This window comes from Manihot esculenta, chromosome 14 (genome assembly GCF_001659605.2).
Source record: "Manihot esculenta cultivar AM560-2 chromosome 14, M.esculenta_v8, whole genome shotgun sequence".
Taxonomy (NCBI): Eukaryota; Viridiplantae; Streptophyta; class Magnoliopsida; order Malpighiales; family Euphorbiaceae; genus Manihot; species Manihot esculenta.
The window spans coordinates 16,893,428-16,916,127 of NC_035174.2; the positions used below are offsets into that span (position 1 = coordinate 16,893,428).

General features: G+C 33.9%; 2 protein-coding genes and 1 pseudogene across 17 annotated transcripts; 1 reads left to right on the forward strand and 2 right to left on the reverse strand.

Annotated features, from left to right (window-relative positions):
- Positions 1-1,188: 1,188 nt before the first annotated feature.
- LOC110600168 (pentatricopeptide repeat-containing protein At4g18975, chloroplastic) lies at positions 1,189-7,249 on the reverse strand. Of its 15 annotated transcripts, none has more exons than XM_021736933.2 (8): positions 7,126-7,249; positions 3,728-3,931; positions 2,753-2,800; positions 2,589-2,668; positions 2,298-2,394; positions 2,007-2,150; positions 1,604-1,816; positions 1,189-1,430 (listed from the first exon to the last, which is right to left on the reverse strand). In XM_021736933.2, exons 2-8 carry the CDS (start codon positions 3,854-3,856, stop codon positions 1,248-1,250), a joined length of 894 nt encoding a protein of 297 aa, XP_021592625.1. In that variant the 5' UTR covers positions 3,857-3,931; positions 7,126-7,249; the 3' UTR covers positions 1,189-1,247. The 15 variants fall into 15 exon arrangements, with proteins under 15 accessions (XP_021592625.1, XP_021592624.1, XP_043806478.1 ...); XM_021736932.2 differs by having other exon boundaries at positions 2,753-2,806; positions 7,126-7,242; XM_043950543.1 differs by lacking the exon at positions 7,126-7,249 and adding an exon at positions 4,392-5,320 and having other exon boundaries at positions 2,325-2,394; positions 2,753-2,806.
- On the reverse strand, positions 5,474-7,119 carry LOC110600166 (annotated as a pseudogene).
- Positions 7,250-14,722: 7,473 nt separating the features above from the next.
- Positions 14,723-18,508, forward strand: LOC110600604 (tetratricopeptide repeat protein 1). 2 transcript variants are annotated; one of them, XR_006348610.1, is made up of 6 exons: positions 14,730-15,161; positions 15,475-15,654; positions 15,925-16,051; positions 16,331-16,444; positions 16,923-17,095; positions 18,294-18,508. XR_006348610.1 is itself a non-coding variant. In XM_021737471.2 (5 exons), exons 1-5 carry the CDS (start codon positions 14,838-14,840, stop codon positions 18,407-18,409), a joined length of 861 nt encoding a protein of 286 aa, XP_021593163.1. In that variant the 5' UTR covers positions 14,723-14,837; the 3' UTR covers positions 18,410-18,508. The 2 variants fall into 2 exon arrangements, 1 of the variants encoding a protein (XP_021593163.1); XM_021737471.2 differs by lacking the exon at positions 16,923-17,095 and having other exon boundaries at positions 14,723-15,161.
- Positions 18,509-22,700: the final 4,192 nt, after the last annotated feature.

Genomic DNA, 22,700 nt, shown 5'->3' on the forward strand with positions numbered 1-22,700 from the left:
CTTCTGGGCCTTCTTCTATAATACACCTTCAGCTTCCCTGTACAGGATGTGGGCTTTCATTTACGTTGATATCACGTTTTAATATATCTTTTAAAATTGATAAATTAATTAATAATTTTTTTATATTATAAAAACTAAATAATAATTTTATAATACATATATATATAACTATAATTATATCACATAACGCATTTGTAAGATGCAATTTTACAGCAAAATGTCCTGATGTTAAAAGAAATTCTCCAACCAGATTTAAGAATTTTCTTGTATTATTTCTGACTGGACAGAAAGCTCGCAAGATAAAGCAACTGAAGGTGCTGAAAAGACAAGATACGAGAGAATACCTTAATGAAGATAGAATGAGAGAATTTTATAAGAAGCCGATTAGGGATTATAACTTATATAGCTCTGTATCCAATGAAGAGGTTGCCATGAAGGATCATTCCCTTTGTAAAGGCAAGAAATTCACCAATACTGATGTGTTTAGAAAGGCATTGAGGCAATTGGTTGTAAATTTACCAAAAAGTAAATTCAAATGTACAAATTTAAACCAAGGAAACTCTACTCTAATCTTGTTCATTCAGATATGAATTCTTTTACAGACACTTAAAACCTTACAGACTTGCTAATTACAATTGAATTGCTGCCAGCCCGCCAGCCAACACTTCACAATTTTCACAATACTTGCGGTTCACATTTCAACAATATAAGCAAATATAATTCGATGCCCTCATTTTCATAGCCCAAGAATTCGAATTACCAACAGCAAACACTAACAACTCAGAAAAGCGTACTCTGCTAACCCATTTACGCAAGCATTGCATGTTCACATTAGATAATTTTGTTTGAGCTTCTATTTGCCACGACTGCACAAACTTGAACAATTTCATCTTCACATTTTTGTTAATGAAAACCATTTTTGGCATATCCACTTCAGCTTTTACAGTTCTCAGCATTAACCCATTTTTGTAGAATTGGCCATCATACAAGCCCAAAAATAATGTCTAGCAGTTAAAAACGCCCCTCATCACAATTTTTCCCCTTTAACTTGCAAGTATTAGAAACATTTCAAACAATTATAATGTTTTCAATGTCATGTAGCCTCTGTCAAAACCCCATTGTTTTCCTGTTTTGCATATGCCATCATTATTAGTTACTTGCTAAAGGAGAAGAAAATCACATGAATACTGGTTTAACTAAGAGCATCATTATCATATCAAAAAAACCAAGAGTTTTTTAGTATCTTTTTAAATGTCTCTTCTCACTCTAATCCTTTCACCCTTAAAGTGGATATACTTCCATCTAGACAAGTACTTTTTAACAACCATCTTTTGCTTGTCTTCTTGGCCTAATATCTTGAATGCATGAGTCACTCTTCTAATAGTATCCTCATCAGGTCTCACACCTAACTCTTCCATGTCTGCAAATACCTGAGTTTCTCAAAGGTCAAAATAAAAGTTCAGTGCTTCATCCATATGGATAATACTTATGCAGAGTTTAACTCATAGTAACTAATTCTAAACATATATTAGGAAAGAGGACTGCAGGACTAGTTTGTGGAGAAGTACAAATGTAACCGGAAAAAGGTTGCTTTTATAAATACCTCTATTAACTCATCTGGCATGTTATGGTGATCATACAAAGAGATCATCCTTGAAAACAAGCGCTTTGAAATAGACCGTGTATGCGTGTGCAAAATCATGTTCCACAATGACTCGGCTTCATCTATCCTATTGTCCTTATCAAATGCCAGTAGAAGGGTGTCGTATGTTCCCATTGTGGTTCCTTGACCTTTGCTCAACATCCACTTTGCCACCTGAGTACTGAATACAGTTAAATACCAGTCGAATTGTATACATAAGAATCCAACTTAATATGTTCACATGCATAATCTAATCATACAAAAATATGAAACGATAAAAGCCGAACAGAAGACATTCTATCTAAAGTCACATTCAATAAAATGCTCATTTCTTTTCCACAACAGTATGTTCAGAGTGTCATACTTGAATCACACGCAGCCACTGACTATTCTCCCTCAAAATTCTTAAAGCTTTAGCCGCTGCAAACAATGGAAATTCTGTCTCCCAAGCTGCCCATTTATCTAATGCTCCATAAACAGCCTCTTTCTCGTTAGGAAGTTCAGAAATCTATCATTTCAAGCCATCCAAAAAAAAAAACAAGTTTGCGGACATGAATAAAACCTGTTTAAATGCATTAGCATGTCTTCGCAAAGATTACAGAAACTTCAAATAATTTACCGGCATGCTAATATAAGAATGATTATGAACACTTACAATCCTAACAAGATTTATTGCCTTTACCCCAGATCTAGCTGGATCTCTTTTTTTCCATAAGTGATGTCTTCCCTTTCCATCCTTCTTTACATTTTTCCTGCATTTATGCTAGAAATTTCTCAGTGAAACAAAGATATACAAATTATAACCACAGCAGGACATTTCTATAGAGTGTGATCAGTTAACAAGAAAGCAAATAACAGAGGTGGTTAAAACAAAAGTGATCAAAAAAATATAAACATTACATCATTAACAAATGATGGCGGGTGACTTGTAAGAAAGGGAAATCACCTACTCTCATCAGCTCTGATATTAGGTTTTGATTTCCCACCTTGATTGTGAGAGCACTTGGCATAAGGAAATATTGATACCTGAACATAATATGAAAATTTTATAGAGGTGTATTTTCAAGATTAACCACAAAGGAAATTATAAGATGGGTTGCTCTTGCTTGCCTTTGTTGCGAGGCTAGTTACCCTATTACCTTGCGTAAGAAAGAAATTCTGCAACTTGAAAACATAAACCCCAATGACATAGGTACACCATTTATCCTAATCAGAATCGTAAATAAATTCCAAAATAAAAATTTCCATGCAACTAGGCAGGCATAAAAATTTTATGGGAAGAACAAACAGTAAAAAAGGAAGCCAAGATCTGTCACACTATTCTCTGCTTTAAGCAACTACAATACAAAAAATAACATGTCAAGAAATTTTATTTTGATGGCACTTTTATAAATCATTGCTTACTGTGAATATAAATATTGAACTAGCCACCACTACATGATGCTCAACTGGAAAATAGCAAAAAGAAACAAAGGAGACAAATAGAGGAGGAAAAGCCCTTGTTTTCTCAATCAAAACAATAACAATAATAAAACTACAATCAGTATGCTTCATTTGTTAGAATCAAGTATATGATTCTCGAGGATAATATCATACTAAACTTGAACTCTCAACTGTGTAAAAAACTATCCCCGAATATACTTCAAATTTCTAGCACATGGAGCCACTCTAAGATTATAACAATTTACTTTCATTTCATGTTATTGAGTATAAATCAAAATACAACAAGACATAGTGCTTAGAGTACAGTAGTGTATATCGCATAACATGCAATTTGGTGAAAACCTTTCCGGGTCTGTAGACACCAAGGAGTGGTTACAAGTCGGACCCTCTCTCCCAAATCCTCAGCCAAACCTTCCCCCAAATTCTCAATTCACCAACACAAACACAACAAACACAAATACCCACCATTTAAAATAAAGTCATGAAAAAAAAATAGATGTTACCACAACATAATGAGATTAACACAATATAATCACCTAAATTAAAACTCAAATCACACCACAACATATCTACTCAACATTTAAAGGGTTACAATTAACAATACATGATAAATCACAAATCAAATATGCTACCCAAACATACAGGCGGTTCAAGAGAGAAGCAGCGATGGTAGGTGACTTGGTCAGTTCGCCAGAGGGTAGCGCAATGAACAACAGGGTACCATGGTAGATGACTTGAAAACCAGGAGAACTTATACGTGTTGGCAGTCATTCAACTGGCAGGAGCGTAGCACAAAGGTCGGTTGCTAGAACGAAATCCACTTGCTCTGGCAGTCAACGGGGAGAGCTGAAAAGGAACCAATGATGAAGGAAAAAAAAGAAGGAAATTACAAAGGTGAGTATATATATGAAAATAAGGTCAATTAAGCTTTTATATTTTTGCTCAAGGGCCAATAAACCCAATTCAAATTTTTTAAATTGAGTCCCTCCAATTGAGGAGGGCATTTTAGAATCTTAACTGTTAAAATTAATGAAGGAACTAATTAATAGATTTTTGAACACCTTAAAAACGTTTTAATATATTTTTCAAAACCAACGAATAACTAGTGAGTTTCCTGTAGCACAGAGATAAAATAGTAAATTATCCTTGTGTTGTTAAAGGTGAGCTAAGGTGCTAGGTGAGGCGCCTTTCAAGAGGCGCTCGCCTTGCCTCACGAGGCGTCGTCTGGTGCCGCATCCTCTTTTTTTTTTATTTTAAAGGGTTTTAAAATTAAACCAAACCCTTAGACTCAAAGTGTCTGCAATACCTTCTTCTGCCTTCTCCAAATAGCAAAGAAGTCGGCTGACACACAACCTTCTCCAAACAACAGCCGTCATTCGACACTAGTCCTCCACAGGTATGTGTCTCGTCTCGTCTCCTCTTTCTTCTTCTTCCTTCTCCGCCCTTCTTCTCACGATCTCCTTCTTCTTCTCCGTCCTTCTCCCAATCTCCTCCCTTCCTTCCCTCTCATTATTCTCCTCTCTCCACATCATTGTATGTCTCCACTCTCCAGCCAGAATGGGTGCAATGGGTGCTACGGGTGCTATTGTTGTGAATCTTGTGATGAATCATGAATTTCAATGTTTATTTAGAAATTAATTATAATGAGTATTCTTGATTTATGATTTTGGAGTTTGACTTTTGATTTTATACTTTTGGTACTTGCTATTACATTAAATTGTTCATGTTTAACTTGTTTCTTGACATATTTATTAATGCTTTATTTTATATTTGAAATCTTGATGAGTATTGAATAATAGACTAAGCTAGTAGTTCTATTCAATAGTCTTATTTTATATTTTATTAATAATACTTTATTATATATTTGTTGTTTATATTATTCTAAATATGAATATTAATCTGTGTTCATTATATTTATATGCATATATCTAAACTATGTAAAGATTTTAGCTTCTGTCCCCTTTTTCAAAAAGGCTCGCCTCACCTCTAGCCTCTCGCCTAAGGCGACAGGAGACCTTATCGCCTTAGCGTTGCCTCTCGCCTTGATACCACTGAATTATCCAAACAAAATTAACTCCAACCTCCTCAAAAGACAAAATGAACAGCCATTTACCATTTATTATAAGGCTGAAGTAACATCATAATAAATTTTCAGCTTCAGCAACAAGCCATTTACAATTATGCAATTAATTATCTAGTATCTAATTACAAATGTATACCTGCGGGAGAGAATCACATGAATAGCAGCTGGCCCATGACAGATTTTTATTATGGAATCAAGAATACTCTCAAATTCATATCAGGAGAACAGCAAGTGATGACTGCCAAAGTTCATGTCCAAAGTCCCACAATATAAAATGAATCGAAATAAGGTGCAACATCAATATGTTCAAAAATTAATACTCTTTAATATCATAAGTTCTTAATCAATGATTAAGTATAGAATATTATACTCTAGAAAATCCAATAAGGATCTCAAACGAAAATTAAGTTCATCTTTTATTGTGCATTACATTCCAATGTCAGCCAAATCTACTGCTAGCTCCTTATCCCCAGATTTCTTCAGGTGTTCAACTACTTCATCAACATAAGGAGGTTTAAGAGTTATTCTTGTTTCAAGCATTGTCCTTGCAAGCTTTGCAGCTTCTGCTGAGCAGCCTTGTTGATAAAGACCAACTAAGATAATAGAATAGATATCAGAACCAATGGTAGGCAAGCATCCTATCTTCTCAGTTTCTTCATATAAGGAGTACCCATCAAGCACCCAGTTTTTTAAGCAGAGCTCCTTAATCATGACACTGCAAGCCAAACCATCAGGTTTCACTCTGCTAACTAGAATCCTCCTAAGGAGTTTCTCTGCCTCTTCAATTTTCTTAATCCTTGTCAAACACACAACGAGAGAACTATAGCAATCACTGTATGAAACACTACCTCCTACAACAGCTCTATTAATCAACTTATAGGCCTTCTCTAGATAGCCTTCCACACAAAGACCTTTGAGCAAAGTACTAACTGTGACACAATTTGGAGCACAACCAAATTTGCCTCCAACCTATCCAAAACTGCAAATGCATCCATTCCATTGTCCTACCCATCTCACAAAAACCCTGCACCAAAGAGGTGTAAGTAAGAATATTTGGATTACAATCCCCACCCTCCTTCTCCATCTCCCCTAACAACTCCTATGCCCTCTCCACTCTCCACACTCCCAAACCTACAAACCCAATCAATAAGTGTTGAATATGCCACTACATTAGGCGCACAACCATTGGTTTTCATAACTTTAAACAAACTATAAGCCTCATTCAGCCTGCCTACATCACAAAAACCTTTAAGCATAGACATATATGTGACCATATCCGGATAAAATCAATCAAACCCATCTCTCCCATCAGTTTTTGAGCCATATTCATATAACCCTTATCACAAAACAACTTAACGACAATGTTATAGGCATTAGTATCCGCTCGTATATAAAATTCTGGCATTTTCCTCAGTAACAAGAGGGCCTCGTGACCCTCGTCTGCAAGCCTACCCTCTTTACACAAATTCAAAACGACCTTAAATGTCTTAACATTAACCAGACAATTCTGTACCTTAAAAGCCTCGACTAAATCCAGAACAACTCGTGGGTTTTGCTTAATCTTAAACAGTTGACAAGCTTTACTATACATAAAAGAACTATGCCTATAATTTGATTGGTAACCAACAAAGATAAAAAAATCAAAGACCAATTTCTGAATTGTTTCGGGAGCATTTGTTTAAGACCTCATTGACACACGCGGTATTCTATTTAGCTTTGATTGAATTCGAAGCTCTCTCAGCGTTTTCAGGATTCCTCTGCAAAAGGGCGTAAATTTTATCTGGCAAAGAGGTGGTTACTTGTGAAGCGGAAACTTTGGGGATTTGGGTGTGACAGAGAGCAAGAAAAATCGAGTGAATGAAGATTCGGACATGGGTTTAAGGTGATTAGGTGGTTTCTGATTGAAAATATAAGCTGCGACCCTAAACTTACCACAAAGGAGCAAAGATGGCAGTACCTGGAAACGTTAGATTTGGAGAAAGAAAGCAGTCCGATTGCGAGTCACCCAGCCCAATCTCGGTGTAGTTCGGCCGAGTCAGCACTCAGCAGTCAGCACCATACCCTTTTTTTTTTCCTCAGGTGCAGCAGCAGCAGGACATATTAGCACAGTAAGAATACCATTTTCACGGGCCTGGGGACTCGCCCAGCCCGGCCCAACAAAGCCCACATCAACTATAAATAATAATAATAATAATAATAATAATAAATTTCTCTAAAAATTATGTAAAATTTTATTTTTTATATATATACCCTCATTAATTTTTCAATCATTTAATATTAGTCTATGAAAAAAAAATCATTTAAAAGATATTTTAGATAAATTATTATAATTTTTTTTAAATTAAGGTTATTAATTAGTTTTTATTGATTTAGGTAAATAAACCTTAAATGATATATGTTATGAGATTGAGGTAATGTTTTTGGACAGCAATTGAAAGACCAAGTTGATCCATTAATGACGTCATTTTTATATTTTTACTCAATAAAAAATAATATCACTTAATTAAAAATTACTCTTTTACAACTTTTCATAAAATAATGTATTCAATTTAAAATTCAAATTGCACTTTATTGTATAAACTTAAATATTATAAATTTTGATATAAGAGTTCTACTAATTTTTAGGCATTTGTCTACTCAATTATTTTTTTTCTTCTTTCTTTATTAATAATTTACATAGAGACAAAAACAAAAAAGACAGATTGTACATAAGTGCCTTAATAGAAACTAGATCTCATTTGTACATTGTGAAACTTACAAGTCCCTTCACTAAATTAAGCAAACATAAGTCCTACAATGTACAAATGAGATCTAGTGTCTTTACACTTTTGTAGACTCCGTTAGATTATTTTAATAAATAATTGTATTGATTCTAACAAGAGGAGAGTCAATGTGATGGTTATTGAGTTTAAAGAGAATAAGAACTAGATTATATTTAAATATCATTTCTCTTTTCTTTATAAACATAATAGAAATGAAAAGGATTACGGTTATAATTTTAATTTTATAACTGATCTATTATTCGCCATAAAAAAACACGAAAGGTAAAAAATAAGAAGAAAATAAAATATTCTGCAATCAAATTAAATAATGGATCAAGTTATGTTTTCGATTACTATTTTTTATATCAAAATGATTTCTAAACAAGATAATTTTAGGATTTTCTATTTCTATTAAAATCTTACAATTTAATATTAAAGTCAGGTTCTTATTCTACAACTGTTTTATTGAATTTTTTTGAAGTTATTTTTAGTAATTAATTTTGGTTATACAGAATCAATTAATTAAATTTTTAATTCAATACATATGAAATCAAAATTGTATTCAATTTGTAATTTGCTATACTCTTCATCATCTTCGTTTTGTGTTTCCAAAAGGATTGAACTATTGAAGTCATAAATTATTTCTCATGCATTAAAATACACATGAAACAAAGAATAATGATAATTATAATAATTATTATATTAAAATCCATTAATGTTGTGATGCTTCTAAATAATTAAAAACATTAAATTTAAAAAGGATAAAACCTTTTGACGTGGTTATATCTACACATGCAAATGAATTATTTTGTTAATGGCATTGGTAGATCTCAATTTTAGATTTCAACAATAGTTTTAGCATTTCATGATTTTATACGGATAATTTTATTTGCTAAGCCTATATATTTATAAGTTTTAAAAAGTTTAGCCAGTAATAAAGACCATCAATGATTTGATTGTTTATAATTATATCAAAATTTTGAAATAATATAAACTAATGTTTATTATTGTGGATTTATCATAAATCAATTTTTATGATGATAATCATTATTAATAAATTGACACTTAATTTAGGTATTTTTTTTAGAACAAAATAAATTTATGCTTTGTTATGTTTCATTCTATGAAATTGTTAGTGCATAATTTATAAATTATATAATGATATTGATAGAATTTGAGATGTTAATTGATCTCGTAAATGTTTGCATAAATTAAATATGTAATGTATGAAAAACTTGTTAGTCACCAAAGTGGTCATGCTTGGAATTAGTTTAGACAATATATTTCAATTGTTGATGTTAGTGTGATGCAATTAAATGACATGAAAAATTAAATTGAATAATTGACTTTATTAATTATAATATGATGAGATTATCCAAAGGTAAACCTTTATTTATAATTAATAACGTTAAAGAGACTTATGACTATAAACTTGATAAATATTAAACGTATGTCCAAAGATAGTAAGCATATTGACCACAGTATAATTAAAAGTATATTAAAGTATTTTCTTATAGGCACCATTATTGGTGATAGTTGTGTATTTAAGTATTACGCAAAGGTGAACTTAAATGCATAATCAAGTTTAATATTTGTCTGAATCCGTTTAAGTTTTCTCAAAGGATTATTGTATGAGTATATGTATATTATTGCAGTTTCTACTAATATGTTCGCTTTGGGTAATGGGATGATCAAGTCTAATGGACTGAACTACATTGATTGGTCTGAACAAATTCATTATCACCTAGGGGTTGTAGGCTTGTACTTAGCAATAGTCACTATAAGGCCAGTAGCCATCACTGAAACTAGTACAGAAGCTGACAAGTCTCATTATGAGGCTTGGAAGCGATCTAATAGGCTGAACCTAAACTTGATGTGAATGACTATGACTGAAAATGTCAAGCCATCAATGCCCAAAACGGACGATGCGAGAGAATAATTATTGAAAATTAAGGAATACTCCTAATCAGACATCGCTGATAAATCCATAATAGGGACCTTAATGAGTGAGCTAACGACCAAGAAGTTTAATTGGCCACAACCCATTCATGATCATGTGACGGGCATGCAAAATTTAGTTGGTAAGCTGAAATCGATGGGCATGGATGTGCGTGAATCTTTCTTAGTTCAATTTATCATCAACCCGCTTTCTCTTGAGTTTGGTCAGTTCCAAGTGAATTACACAACTTTAAGGAAAAATGGAACCTTTAGGAAATTAAGGCCATATTAGTTCAAGAAGAAGGGAGATTAAAGAAAATAAAGGAACACTATGTCAATCTCACATTCCATACTAGAGCTGGTAGTAGTAAGAGTAAATCAGGAAAGAAAGGCAAGAGAAAATACAAAGTCCTAATGAAGGTCAATGACGGTCAAATCCATAAGGAGTCGAAGTGCTACTTCTACAAAAAGACGGGTCACTTCAAGAAGAATTGTCCTAAAAGGAGGATATGGTTCAAAAAGAAAGGCATACATTATGTTTCAATATGTTTTGAATCAAATCTTATTGAAGTACCTAATAATACTTAGTGGTTAGATTCTGGTGCAACTACTTATGTGTCACATATTTTGTAGATGGGAAACAGAATGAAGGCACAAATAGAAGGAATTGAGACTTACAGATTGATCTTGGATACTGGATGTGATCTGAATCTTGAAAAGTGCCTTTATGTTCCTGAATGTGCTAGAAATTTGGTTTATGTAGGAAAGTTGGATAATGTTGGTTTTAGTTTCAAGATTTGTAATACTGTTTTTTTGTTATACAAATACCAGTACTATTATGGTTATGGTACTTTGATTGATAGTTTATATCGTTTTAATCTTGCTGCTGACTTTGTTAAATCTCTGTTTCATGTTGAATGTAATATAGGTAACATACATAGTGCACATAATAAATATTCTACTTTCTTATGGCATCAAAGTTTAGGTCATATATCCAAAGAAAGAATTTTGAGGTTAGTGAAAAGTAATATCTTACCTCAGTTGAATTTTGTAGAATGAGACATGTGTATAGATTGCATTAAAAGTAAGCAACCTAGATACATATAAAAAAATCCAACCACAAGAAGTAGTGAACTCCTTGAACGGATACATGCTGATATATGTGGTTATTTCGACGTTCGCTCTTAGGGCAGTGAAAAATATTTTGTCATTTTTATTGATGAATTTTCACAATATTATTATTTATATTTACTGCATGAAAAGTCTCAATTAGTAAATATTGTAGAAGTGTTCATTAATGAGGTAAAAAGGCAGCTAAATAGAAAAGTGAAAGTTGTGAGATCTGATAGAAGTTGTGAATATTATGGTAAATTTAATGAAAATGAAAAATGTCTAGGTCCATTTGCAAAGTTCCTTGAAAGTAGAGGTATTTGTGTACAATACACAATGTCTGGTACACCTCAACAAAATGGTGTAGCTGAAAGGCGAAATCGTGCTCTTATGGAAATTGTTAGGAATATGTTAAATTATAGTACGGTACCTTTACTATTGTGGATGCATGCATTACAAACTGCTACTTATCTACTTAATAGGATTCCTAGTAAAGCAGTTCCTAAGACTCTTTATGAACTGTGGACAAGAAAGAAACATAGTTTAAGGCATCTTCATATTTGGGGTTGCACAACAGAAGTAAAGATATATAATCCACATGAAAAGAAGCTTGATGCAAGAACCATTAGTGGTTATTTCATTGGCTATTCTGAAAAATCAAAAGGGTAAAGATTTCACTGTCCTAACCATAGTACGAGAATTGTTGAGTCTGGTAATGCTCGGTTCATTGAAAATGGTAAATCTAGTGGGAGTGTTGAATAACATAAGATGGATGTTTAAGAGACTCAGGTTGGAAATCCTATTCAAGTGGGAACTCCTACACCTAGTGTTTTTCCTCCGATTGTTATTCCAATTATTTTATTATATTTTAATATGACTGAATAATAAACTAACATTTCAAACCCACGAGATAAAAATATTAATAATGAATTGGCAAACAATGTACAAGTCACAAATAAGCAAGTGATTCCACAAGAAATAGCATTACGAAGGTCAACAAGGCATAAAAGACCAGTTATTACAAATAATTTTATGGTATACTCATTTGAACATGAATGTGAATTGAGCGTTGATAAGGATCCAGTCTCATTCCAATAAGCCATGGAATGTAGTAATTTTGAAAAGTAGTTCAATACTATGAAAGAAGAGATGCAATCAATGGATGATAATAAAGTCTGGGACTTAGTAGAGTTGAAAGAAGGTTCAAAGAAAGTAGGTTGTAAATGGGTCTTTAAAACTAAACGAGACTTTAAGAGCAACATCGAAAGGTATAAGGCTAGACTTGTTGCTAAATGAAAGATATGGGTGATGAACTGAGATCTGGTTAAGTGGCCAGATGCGGACACCTGGACAGAAGCCTGATTCGATGGGTTAATCGTTGATCCGCTATTGGTTTTGCATGGGTCTTTCCCTATCTGATCATAAGGAAGGGGACTTGCAAAATATAAGAGGAGCATTTAGAGGTCAACCGGTGATGCCCCAGTGGAAACTCTTCGATAATCAAATTAGACCAAGAATTATCTGAGATTCATTGATATCCAGAGGAGGTAAATAAACATAAAACATTTTAAAAGGAAACCCCCCTCCCCCCGAGGGCATGTATTATGAGGGTTCTTCCATAAGTGTGTTGGAGAGGAGAGAGATATACCCCCTTTAGGACTAGATCCGTGATATATATGCTAGTTGGTTCTTCTGATGGTGTCCAGCACCAAGTGCCATCAGATATGACGTGGACACTTTTGGCAGGTGCGTCATATGGCTCATTAATGGTGGATAAGATTAACCCATATCCTATCTATCGTGTGTCTTACATTACTCGTATTTTCACATGCGCATTTATAATATCGGTGATGTACCAAGGAGACGACCAACATGTTGGAGGTCGACTTTCTATCTTGCCCAAGTAGGTCGTGCTCGGTTCGCCTATTCTATGTGGAGGAGGGGTCACCCGATCACTAAGGTCGAAAGTCTTCATATTTGATTCCTATTTGGGGCACAAGTTTTGAAGTGGTCGACCTGGCTGTATTATAAAAGATACTTTAATGTTTATATTACTAATGTATACATGTAACAGATTAGACATATAAGATTAAATAATTAACCTAATAGTTTGATAAAGATTATCCATCTTAGTTATGCATGTAATATGTATCATAGTTTTTATTTTATTTTGTCTGCAACTGGCTTTTAGTCCATTGAATGCAAAATAGATTTTATAATTTTATATGATACTCTTTAATATTTACAGTCTATTTTACTATGAAATATTAATACAATAGTGATAATTATTTCAACAATCGATTATCAATTGTGATAAGCATTTTTCAAATATGTCTTTCAAACAGTTAACTTTTCTGTTAACACAAAAGTGAAGTTTGAAAGTACTGTTACCTTCAAACTAGCAGCTATATAGACTGTCTGATTAAATATTATTACCTCAAGACTAATATTTTATTTTTGTTGTAATAAATTATTCTTGCTGTCGATGATAATCATATGATGCAATACTTAATTACATCTAAAAAAATATTATCATCAATATGTGCACAAACTCATTTGTACTTAACTTTAATAATACATATGAAGTTATATCGTTTCATAGTATGAAAACGACTTCATCATGGGAGACTCACAACACCTCGCTTCTAGTTCCTTTGCTTCTTCATCTTCTTCTTCTACGGTTTCCTTACCAAATCCTATCTTACTTCTAGCAACTACAAGGCTAGAATCATTTTTTTTTATATTATCTTGTGGGACATGTGGATGGTTGTGTAATCGTATAATCCTCAACACTTGCAAATAAATAAGTTTTCATTAATTATATTAGAAATGACTAAATTATCTTAAAATTAGATTACTTTTTCATTTTTAAATTATATTTTTATTTTTTAAATTTTTAAAAATTAATGATTTAATTCTATATTTTTTGAATTGATCAAACTAAAAAATACGTTGTTTTTAAATATAGTGGAGAAATCTTGAATTTGATAAAATTAATTTAAGTATTAAACCATTGAGTTTTGAAAATATGTGACATAAATTAATTTTAATATAACTCCAAAAAAATTTACTCTATGAATTAAACATAAAATATTTTTACTTTTAAATATAAATTTTGAATAAAAGATTATTTATTAATAAAATACTTCAACAACTTAATTATTTTAAATTGAAAATATAATAAAAGATTTTTTATTAATTTTACTAAAATTAATGATAATTTAAACTAAAATTGAATAAAATCACTAATTTGTGTAGGAAAAAATATAAAAAAATATTATATGATTTTATCAATTTTTATATTTAAATTTATGATTTATGTTATAGTGCAATTTAATTTTATATTAAAATAATATCTCATTTTAAATCATATATTTTAATAAAAAATTAATAAATTTATATATATATTTTTTTATTTTGTATGTAAAATTCTTAAATAATAGATAAAAAAAGAGTAATATAAATAGTTAAAATTATAATAAGTAAAAAATATAAATATTTGAGCCTACTAATATTTTCTTTAACAGAAATATTTAAAAGATTTAGTTTCACAAAATAAAGGATCTCTTTATTGGATCATTTTGAAATAGAAATGAATTAATATAAATTTATTAAAAATTAGGGATCTGATAGTAATTATTTCTTGATATTAGGATGTAATAAACTCATAGATTAGGGGTTTTATTGAAATATGCCTTTTCCATTTCCAACAAATATAATTTAATCCATCGTAGAGCCTGTGACACGAAAGATCATTCTGGAACCCGAAGGAACTAAAAATAAGTTTTCCTTGATCTTATTAGACCCCATAAGCATCGCAGCAAATCAATAGCCACACAGCTTTGCTTCTGCCTGAAAAATGGTGGTGATTGAGCAAGAAGAAGAGAACGGACACCCCTCAGTCAACAATCCTCCAAAGCCAAAATCAGTTCCCTCGTCGTCATCGTCCAAAACGGCGACGGATTCAAGCAAAGACACTGAAACTACAACTCCGGTGGCGGCGGAAGATGTGAACGGGAATGACTCTGATGGGTTCGAAACAGCAAGCGAACGCGAAGTGAGCGATAATGAAGAAATCATCAATGAAGATAATCATCAAACACAAGAACCTCAGCCACATCCAGCAGCATCGCCGGAGGAAGAGACAGCGGACTCTAATATTAACGACGAAGAATTGCAACAGGTTTGTTTTTAATCTTAGTTCTGGCTGCCCTAATTGGTTTGTCTTGGTTTTAGGTCAATTTGTGTATGAAGATTAGAATTCAAGAATTCAAGATTCTTTTGAAATTACACATTTGTAAACACCAAATGGAATACAAATTCCTTACTTGTTTCAAAAGCCAATGCAAGTGTTACCTTGATGCTTGATTGCTTGAAGTGTCTGCAATCTTTAATTGAATTTATTCTACTGGGACTCGTATAGTCTGTATAGCTGCAATTACTCATTTATTCATGGAGAAGAGTTTTGAGCTCGATTCAATTTCCTTGTGGAACAGAAAATTTTAGCACAAGCTAATGATGCGAAATTGGAAGGCAATAGACTGTTTGGAGATGGGCGGTATGAGGAGGCACTATTACAATATGATGCTGCATTACAAGTTGCATTGGACATTCCATTGTTTGTGGAGTTACGTTCCATATGCCATTCAAATCGTGCTGTATGCTTCTTGAAATTGGTATGGTACCAGTGATTATATAGAACATTCAAGGCTCATTAGAAGGTTCTTTTTTTTTTTTTTGAAGGAAAAAAAAAATCCCATGTATGCTTTGCTTTCTTGTGTATGTTGTTTCTGAATTATTGATTATATTTAAGCCTTAGTTCTCTTTGCTACCTAGGACAGGCTATTAGAGATGGTTTGTTATTTTTTTTTTTTTGCACTCTTTTTTCTTTTACAGTGGAGCTTTCTCTTTGATGCCAATGCTATGTTATCTCAATTTTATCATAGGGAAAGTATGAGGACACAATCAAGGAATGTACAAAGGCCCTAGAACTAAATCCTTCCTACATGAAAGCTCTGGTCAGGAGAGGAGAAGCACACGAAAAGCTTGAACACTTTGAGGAGGCAATAGCAGGTGCATTTGGTTCATTTAATGGTCGTTATATTTTAGTATTTCAATTTAACACTTCAGATTACCATCCCTTATCCTTCTATATTGCTTTGTTTAAAGCTCATTTTAGTAATTCATTTTTCTTTTTTTGGCAATTTTTGGTGTCATTCTAAGCATCTGTTCACGTGTACTTGTATCTGCTCATACACGTTTTTGCTTGTTATGCTCATCGAATGCAAATGTGCATGTATTTCCTTTATAATTCCTTCAGTTAAAATTAAGTTTATATTTGGGTACCTGCAGATATGAAAAGAATCTTGGAATTGGATCCTTCAAATGACCAAGCTAAGAAAGTCATTCGCCGGTTGGAACCTTTGGCTGCAGAAAAGCGGGAAAAAATGAAGGAAGAGATGATTGGTATGCTGAATAGAAATTTTTTTTCAATGCCTTGTTTGCCTGTTTTTGTTTCTCAATCTTGAAGGGGAAATCTACAGTTTCTTTTCTGTGAACATAAATATATTTTGGCATCATCAAAGTCATTGTTTATGCTTTTGTTATGCCACCTCCTTTTCTCTTTTATCCATTATGATAAATACTCTAGTTCAAATAGAGATACAAATTATAATGAAAGGAAGAAGTTAATAAATTGCATCCTTTAGCTTAACTGTCATCACCTCTACTTTCCTCAAGCATTGGGGTTAACACTGGAAGAGATAGCAACTACTGCCTCTATTTTCAAATTCAATCAGCTGTTAAATAATTCTTGTGTGTAATTAGTATACTTGCTCAATGCACTTTTGTTTTTTCATTCATCATATTCATGTGCTACTGTATTTATATTTTAAAAGAATATATATCTCACTTTATCTCTATTGCCTTGCATCCTAATCCTTAGGGTAGATGCCATGGGAGATTAAAAGGGTGGATGATCTTGATTTGCGGAAACAGTAGGTTTATGACAAAGAAATTGTGTAAAAGCAGTTTGAATATGTGTTATCAAGACAATTGACTTTCACTACAGTGCTTTAAGTTGATTCAACGTACTGGCGGGTGGTCTTGAAACGGAATGTAGGTTTAAATTGATTTTAATGCTTTTAAAATAGTTGTGACTTACACCTTCAAAGGTGCAGAAGATGTAGGTAGGCCTCTGACAATAGTTCCGTTTGGCATTGCTGTTTGAACTATAGTTGAGAAAATTGCTTTTTTTTTTTTTAAATATATTAATCAACAAGTGTTAAAAATTGTTTAAAAAATTACTTTTGATATCAGCTATTGCTTCAAATTACTTTTTCGAACTGCATTTAGAGTGACTTTTTTATTTAGTGCAAAATGCTTTTTTGACCCTGAAATTCAACCACAAGTGGTGGTTTCCTTTATCAGTTGATGTAACCCAAAGTGTTTAACGTGCATAAATCCTATGGAAGTGATATAAAGGCCAAAATAATGTAGACATTCATGTTTTTCTATCCTCGTTAAGCAAGTATGCAGTGCATGTATGTGATTGTTTCTTCTGGACATATTTTTTGTTCCAGTTAGGTGAAATGGAACAACTTTTAACTAGTAGCCCTACTGACAATTCAGTTAAGCCAGTCTTAATTGAGGCACTTGAACATTATGTGTGCAAACCAGCAGTCTAGCACACAAAAAAGACATGCACCACATGCTTATAAGTTTTGAAAGCTAAATGTACGGACAAACAAATGCAAAGATTGAAAACACCCATTTTTACCTTTCTCAAAAAATCGGGCACCCTACCTAATTTTGAAAATATGATTTGTGGAGTCAAACCATTTTGTAAGGTGAACTGTTCTATTCTTCCACCTATTCTAGATTGTGCTTGATGTTCCTTGGAAAATTAAAGCTGTCTGATGCTCAAGTTTAGTTTCGCTAAAGTATGTGATCTAGCTACCTTGCCTTTTTTTTGGTCCTCTCTTGGAACATTTTTATAAAAAATATAACAATATTATTTTAGGGGTAAAATATATAGATTCAAGATGAATTTGGAGTTATGGAATAATTGCACTTGAAAACTTATATTCCAAGAAAATAAAAAAAAATTAAAAAAAAAACTGAATTGTATTACGTATATTGTTATGATTTGTGTTTAAGATCTCAGCTAAAGAGGTTAGGTGCTTAGTGGAAGTATAGCACTAGACTCTTATTTTTCGTTTGCATACATTCATGATCCTTTTTCAACTGCTTTTCTGCTTTTCAAGTACAACGGTCTACTGATTATTTGACTTCATATGAATTGGTTTCTGAGCAGGAAAGCTGAAGGAAATGGGAAATTCTCTGCTAGGCCGATTTGGTATGAGTGTTGACAACTTCAAAGCTGTTAAAGATCCAAATACTGGTTCTTATTCTATTTCATTCCAACGTTAGTTTTGTAGTATGTGACGCCTTGGCCTATATTTTTATCCTTGGAAACATTGTAAGAAAAATGCATACTTGTCCGATTGAATGACATATCAGTTTGCTGTATTTTGATGCAGAGTCGAGAGAAACAAGTAAAGCTTTAAGTTTATAGTGTGAGGTTGCTTTTGGATGGCTGAATTTGAGACTTAAATTTAAAATTTATCATCTGAAATTCGTTTGTTTGAAATTTTACATTTTGTTCGAGGATGTGAATTTAAGATCTAAAATTAGAATTTGAGTGTGAAATTTAATTATTTGAGTAAGCAAGAGAATTAAAATTTTAAATTCATTTTTTAAAATAAAATATTGTAGATCATTTTGAATAATATATCGATTTTGGTCAAGTGATTAAAAGTCAAATAAGTGGTTAAAGGCTAAATTTATCTTTAATTCATACATAAATACAATAGGTAACGGTATTTGAGTGTAATATTTTTTTTTTTTTTGAAATGAGAATCGGGAGAGTAGAACTTGAGACTTCTCAAATTTATTCAGATGTATTTATCACCAGACTAAGTCTGAGTGCTAGAGTGTAATGAATTGATAGTATTTTAAAGTGTGATATAGGTTTTCTTTCATCTATTTGATTTTGTTTGAATTTTGTAATGATAATTTGGAATAATTTAAAAAAAAAAATAGTTTTTTTAGCCTGTTATATAGTTGATTTTTTTTTTAATCTTAAATTTGCTATGGTAGGCTATTATTTTCGCGTTCTTAGGTCTGATGTGATCTGCTTAAAGTTTGTATCTTGTATCTTTACTTTTGCTTTTTTTTTTTTTTGAAAAAAAGTCATTTGAGTTTTTTTTTTTATTATTGTAGAAGGATAATATTTATTGTATTTCACAATAAAGATTACAACCTATTTATACATGAGAGACGGTAACTAAACAGGAAGGAAAATCAAGCCTATGATTATATAATCCCTAAGATTAAGCAACTGACCCATCTATCAATATTTATTTCCTATATTAACATATTTACTTTCTATAACTTATAACACTCCCCCTCAAGTTGGATCATAAATGTTAATCATGCCCAACTTGTTACATATATAATCAACTCGAGTCCCATTTAGAGATTTAGTGAAAATATCTCCTAATTGTTCTCCAGTTTGGATATGTCCTGTTGATATTATCTTTTGTTGGACCTTTTCACGAACAAAATGACAATCAATCTCGATGTGTTTAGTCCTCTCGTGAAATACTTGTAACGACCCGGAAACCGATACCCCTCTGTAACGGCCCGAACTGCCACCGGCGCTAGGATCCAGATCGGCTTAAGGCCGCCGGGACCCGTAGCAAGCCAAACATACCTCCTATCACCTGGTCAAATCCCATACATGATCGAAACTTTAATATAAAAACTCAAACATCTGATGTACAAACCGAGCCTGACCTGTATGCGACATAACTGAAAACATCAAGAACCCCCTACTAGAGCCCTCATCAAAACTCTAGCTGGGTCAACACAACATACATCAAGCCGGAGTCACATCCAAGGAACTAGAACCTAACCTGTGCATGCAACAAAACTACAAACATAAGACCTCTACAAGGGTCCTCATCAAACACTAGCGTGGTAAACAACACATGCCACAAGATTAGTTCAAACATAACTCAACATCTAAAACATTACATACATCATGTATTAAAAAGGGACTAACCAAGTCTTAGGGCCAAGCACAACACTAATCCATAAACATAACTCTACTGTACTTGCATTACATTACATTTCATTATCTTACAATCCATTATCTCAATTTACATTACATGTCCACACAACTCTAATCTATTACAAAAGCAAAACCTTAACTTTTGAGACTTCCCGGTCGACCTTCTACCTGCAACACTGGGGTTAGGGGAGAGGGGTGAGCTAAAAAGCCCAGTGAGTAGAAACAAAGAAAACAGTTCATTAATTACATGCTTTCATGAAATGCGTCACAGCACAAACAAGTCATATCACGGATTGGACCCAACCCCAAAACATCCCTTCCAGTCTCAGTATGCCCGGCCCAGTTGGGTCTCACAACCTTCGTATGCCTGGGCCGGCCAGGTCTTACAACAACTGTATATGTATGCCTGACCCGGCCAGGTCTCACAACATCTCTAGGGCTAGTGGGGTCGTCCTTGGTCCAATCTCCATCAACAGTAAATAGTGCAATGTTTCATATTCATGTAACTAGTGCAATCAACCTATTACATATAAACATGATGCATGAGCATGCTTTAGGCATTTGATTTCATAAAATAAAGATTAAGTTTAGTTCTACTCACCTCTGGCAGACGCTAGACTGACTCTGCAACAGCTAACACTGATGGCCTCCTCGGTCCCTCGGGTCCGATCCTACACAGGTGGACTCGAATGAGATGCCAACACACTCTAAACAACTCATAAACAACTGCCCAAAAACCCCTAAAACATCACTTAAACATGCATAGAAAACAACCACGAAAAGGCTGGACAGGGCACTTTCGGCGGCACCTTCAGCGGTCGAACCCTCCCTCCAGAGACGAAACTCGGGCACTTTCGGCGGCACCTTCGGCGACTGAAAGTCCCACTCCAGAGACGAAAGTCAGGCACTTTCGGCGGCCGAACCTTCCTTCGGCGGCCGAAAGTCTGCTTTCAAGCCAAAACTCAACTTTCGGGGGCAAGGTTAGGCGGCCAAACCATGCATCCAAAGGCAGGTTCAGCGGCCGAAACCACCTTCGGCGGCCGAACCTGAGTTCTTCCCAGAAGGGCAGAACTCAGCTCTACATGCATTCAAGCCTCCCAAACCTTCCAAAAACCCCAAAACAAGCACCCAACTTTACCAAAACATGCATAAACCTTAAACCATGCATAAAGGAGCTTAACAACTAGATTAAACTCCAAAAACAACATCAAAACATACCTAGATAGTTTATGACCCACATAGGCCAAAACCATCAAAGCAACCCAAATCCTCACATACTCTATCCCCATCATGCATACTCACTCCCACATGCATAAAGGAGCATAAACTAACAACATATCATCACATAAACACATATAATTATACATTGGGCATCAAACCCACATAAACCTAAACATGCATATCTACCCATTAAAACTCCATTAAAACACAAGGAAAGCAAGGATCTACACTTACCTCTTGAAGATCGAGGGTTGGTGCGACCCAAAACTTGAGGTGTGGAAAACCCAAACTCTTAAAGTCTTCAAGCTCTCCAAACCTTGATCCAAGCTTGAAAACTCTTCAAAATCGCCATAGAACTCATGAAAACATGAAGGAGATGAAGAAAAACATGAAAATGACCAAAGGAGGGCAAAGACTCACCTGAGCTCGAGAATGGGGAGAAAACTCGCCCATTTCCGATCTGAGGGCTCTTTATAGGTGGCCTGGTCGAAGACCTTCGGCAGCCTAACGTGCCCCCTAAACTCATACATGTTCGGCGGCCGAACTTGAGGTTCGGCGGCCGAACCTTGGCTCGTTCAAACAAGACTTTCGGAGGCCAAAAGCGCTCCCGAAGCCTTTCCATGTTCGGCGGCCGAACCTGGCAAACGCCTCCTTGGTCTTTTCTTTTCAAAACTCAATTCATTTTCATTTAAAACCATGAAATCATGTGAAAACATTTTAGAAAACACATTTTACCCCTCTAGAAGCCTTTGGCATCTTCAGAATTCCAGATTCCAACGGAGATTCCGCCGGAAGGTAGGGATTCCGATGCCGGAATCTAACCGGGTATTACATTCTTCCCCCCTTTAAGAACATTCATCCCCGAATGTTCCACAAACAAACAGGCATCTCAAAACATAGCATCAATCATACATAAACAAGCAAACAATCAAGCAAGCAAAACTTAAAACCCTCTCTCCAAAAAGGGAGACACAGGTACTGCTGGAGTATAAACTCTCGGGTCTTCTAGGCACACCTTAGCAATACCCAACCTTCTCCTGAACTCCACTGGCTTCCACTGCGCTACTCTGATCCTTACTCTTTTCTCTTCATCCTTACCAACTGGCTTCTTCTCACTGCTAACCTAAAACTAACTCTAACTCTCACAGGTAGTACGGGATTTCAGATCTATCTTGGAAAACAAACAGCTCCTACTAACTGTTCCAATAGATCATCAATCCTGCAATGGGAATACCTGCCCTTGGTAGTGACCTTGGTCAACTGCTTACAGTCGTTACAAAGTCTCAGGGATCCATCCTTCTTTTCCCACAACCACACCGGAACAATCCAGGGTGAGGTACTAGGTCGGATAAAACCCCTTGTCTA

Excerpts from the sequence above, each read along its gene's own strand:
- LOC110600168 (XM_021736932.2), bottom strand. The coding sequence starts at position 3,856 with ATGACTGCCAACACGTATAAGTTCTCCTGGTTTTCAAGTCATCTACCA. Across the intron at positions 1,817-2,006 it reads AGTGGCTGCGTGTGATTCAA|GTGGCAAAGTGGATGTTGAG; the intron begins GTATGACACTCT and ends TTCAGTACTCAG. Across the intron at positions 1,431-1,603 it reads TGCCAGATGAGTTAATAGAG|GTATTTGCAGACATGGAAGA; the intron begins GTATTTATAAAA and ends TGAGAAACTCAG.
- LOC110600604 (XM_021737471.2), top strand. The coding sequence starts at position 14,838 with ATGGTGGTGATTGAGCAAGAAGAAGAGAACGGACACCCCTCAGTCAAC. Across the intron at positions 15,655-15,924 it reads CTGTATGCTTCTTGAAATTG|GGAAAGTATGAGGACACAAT; the intron begins GTATGGTACCAG and ends ATTTTATCATAG. Across the intron at positions 16,052-16,330 it reads CTTTGAGGAGGCAATAGCAG|ATATGAAAAGAATCTTGGAA; the intron begins GTGCATTTGGTT and ends GGGTACCTGCAG.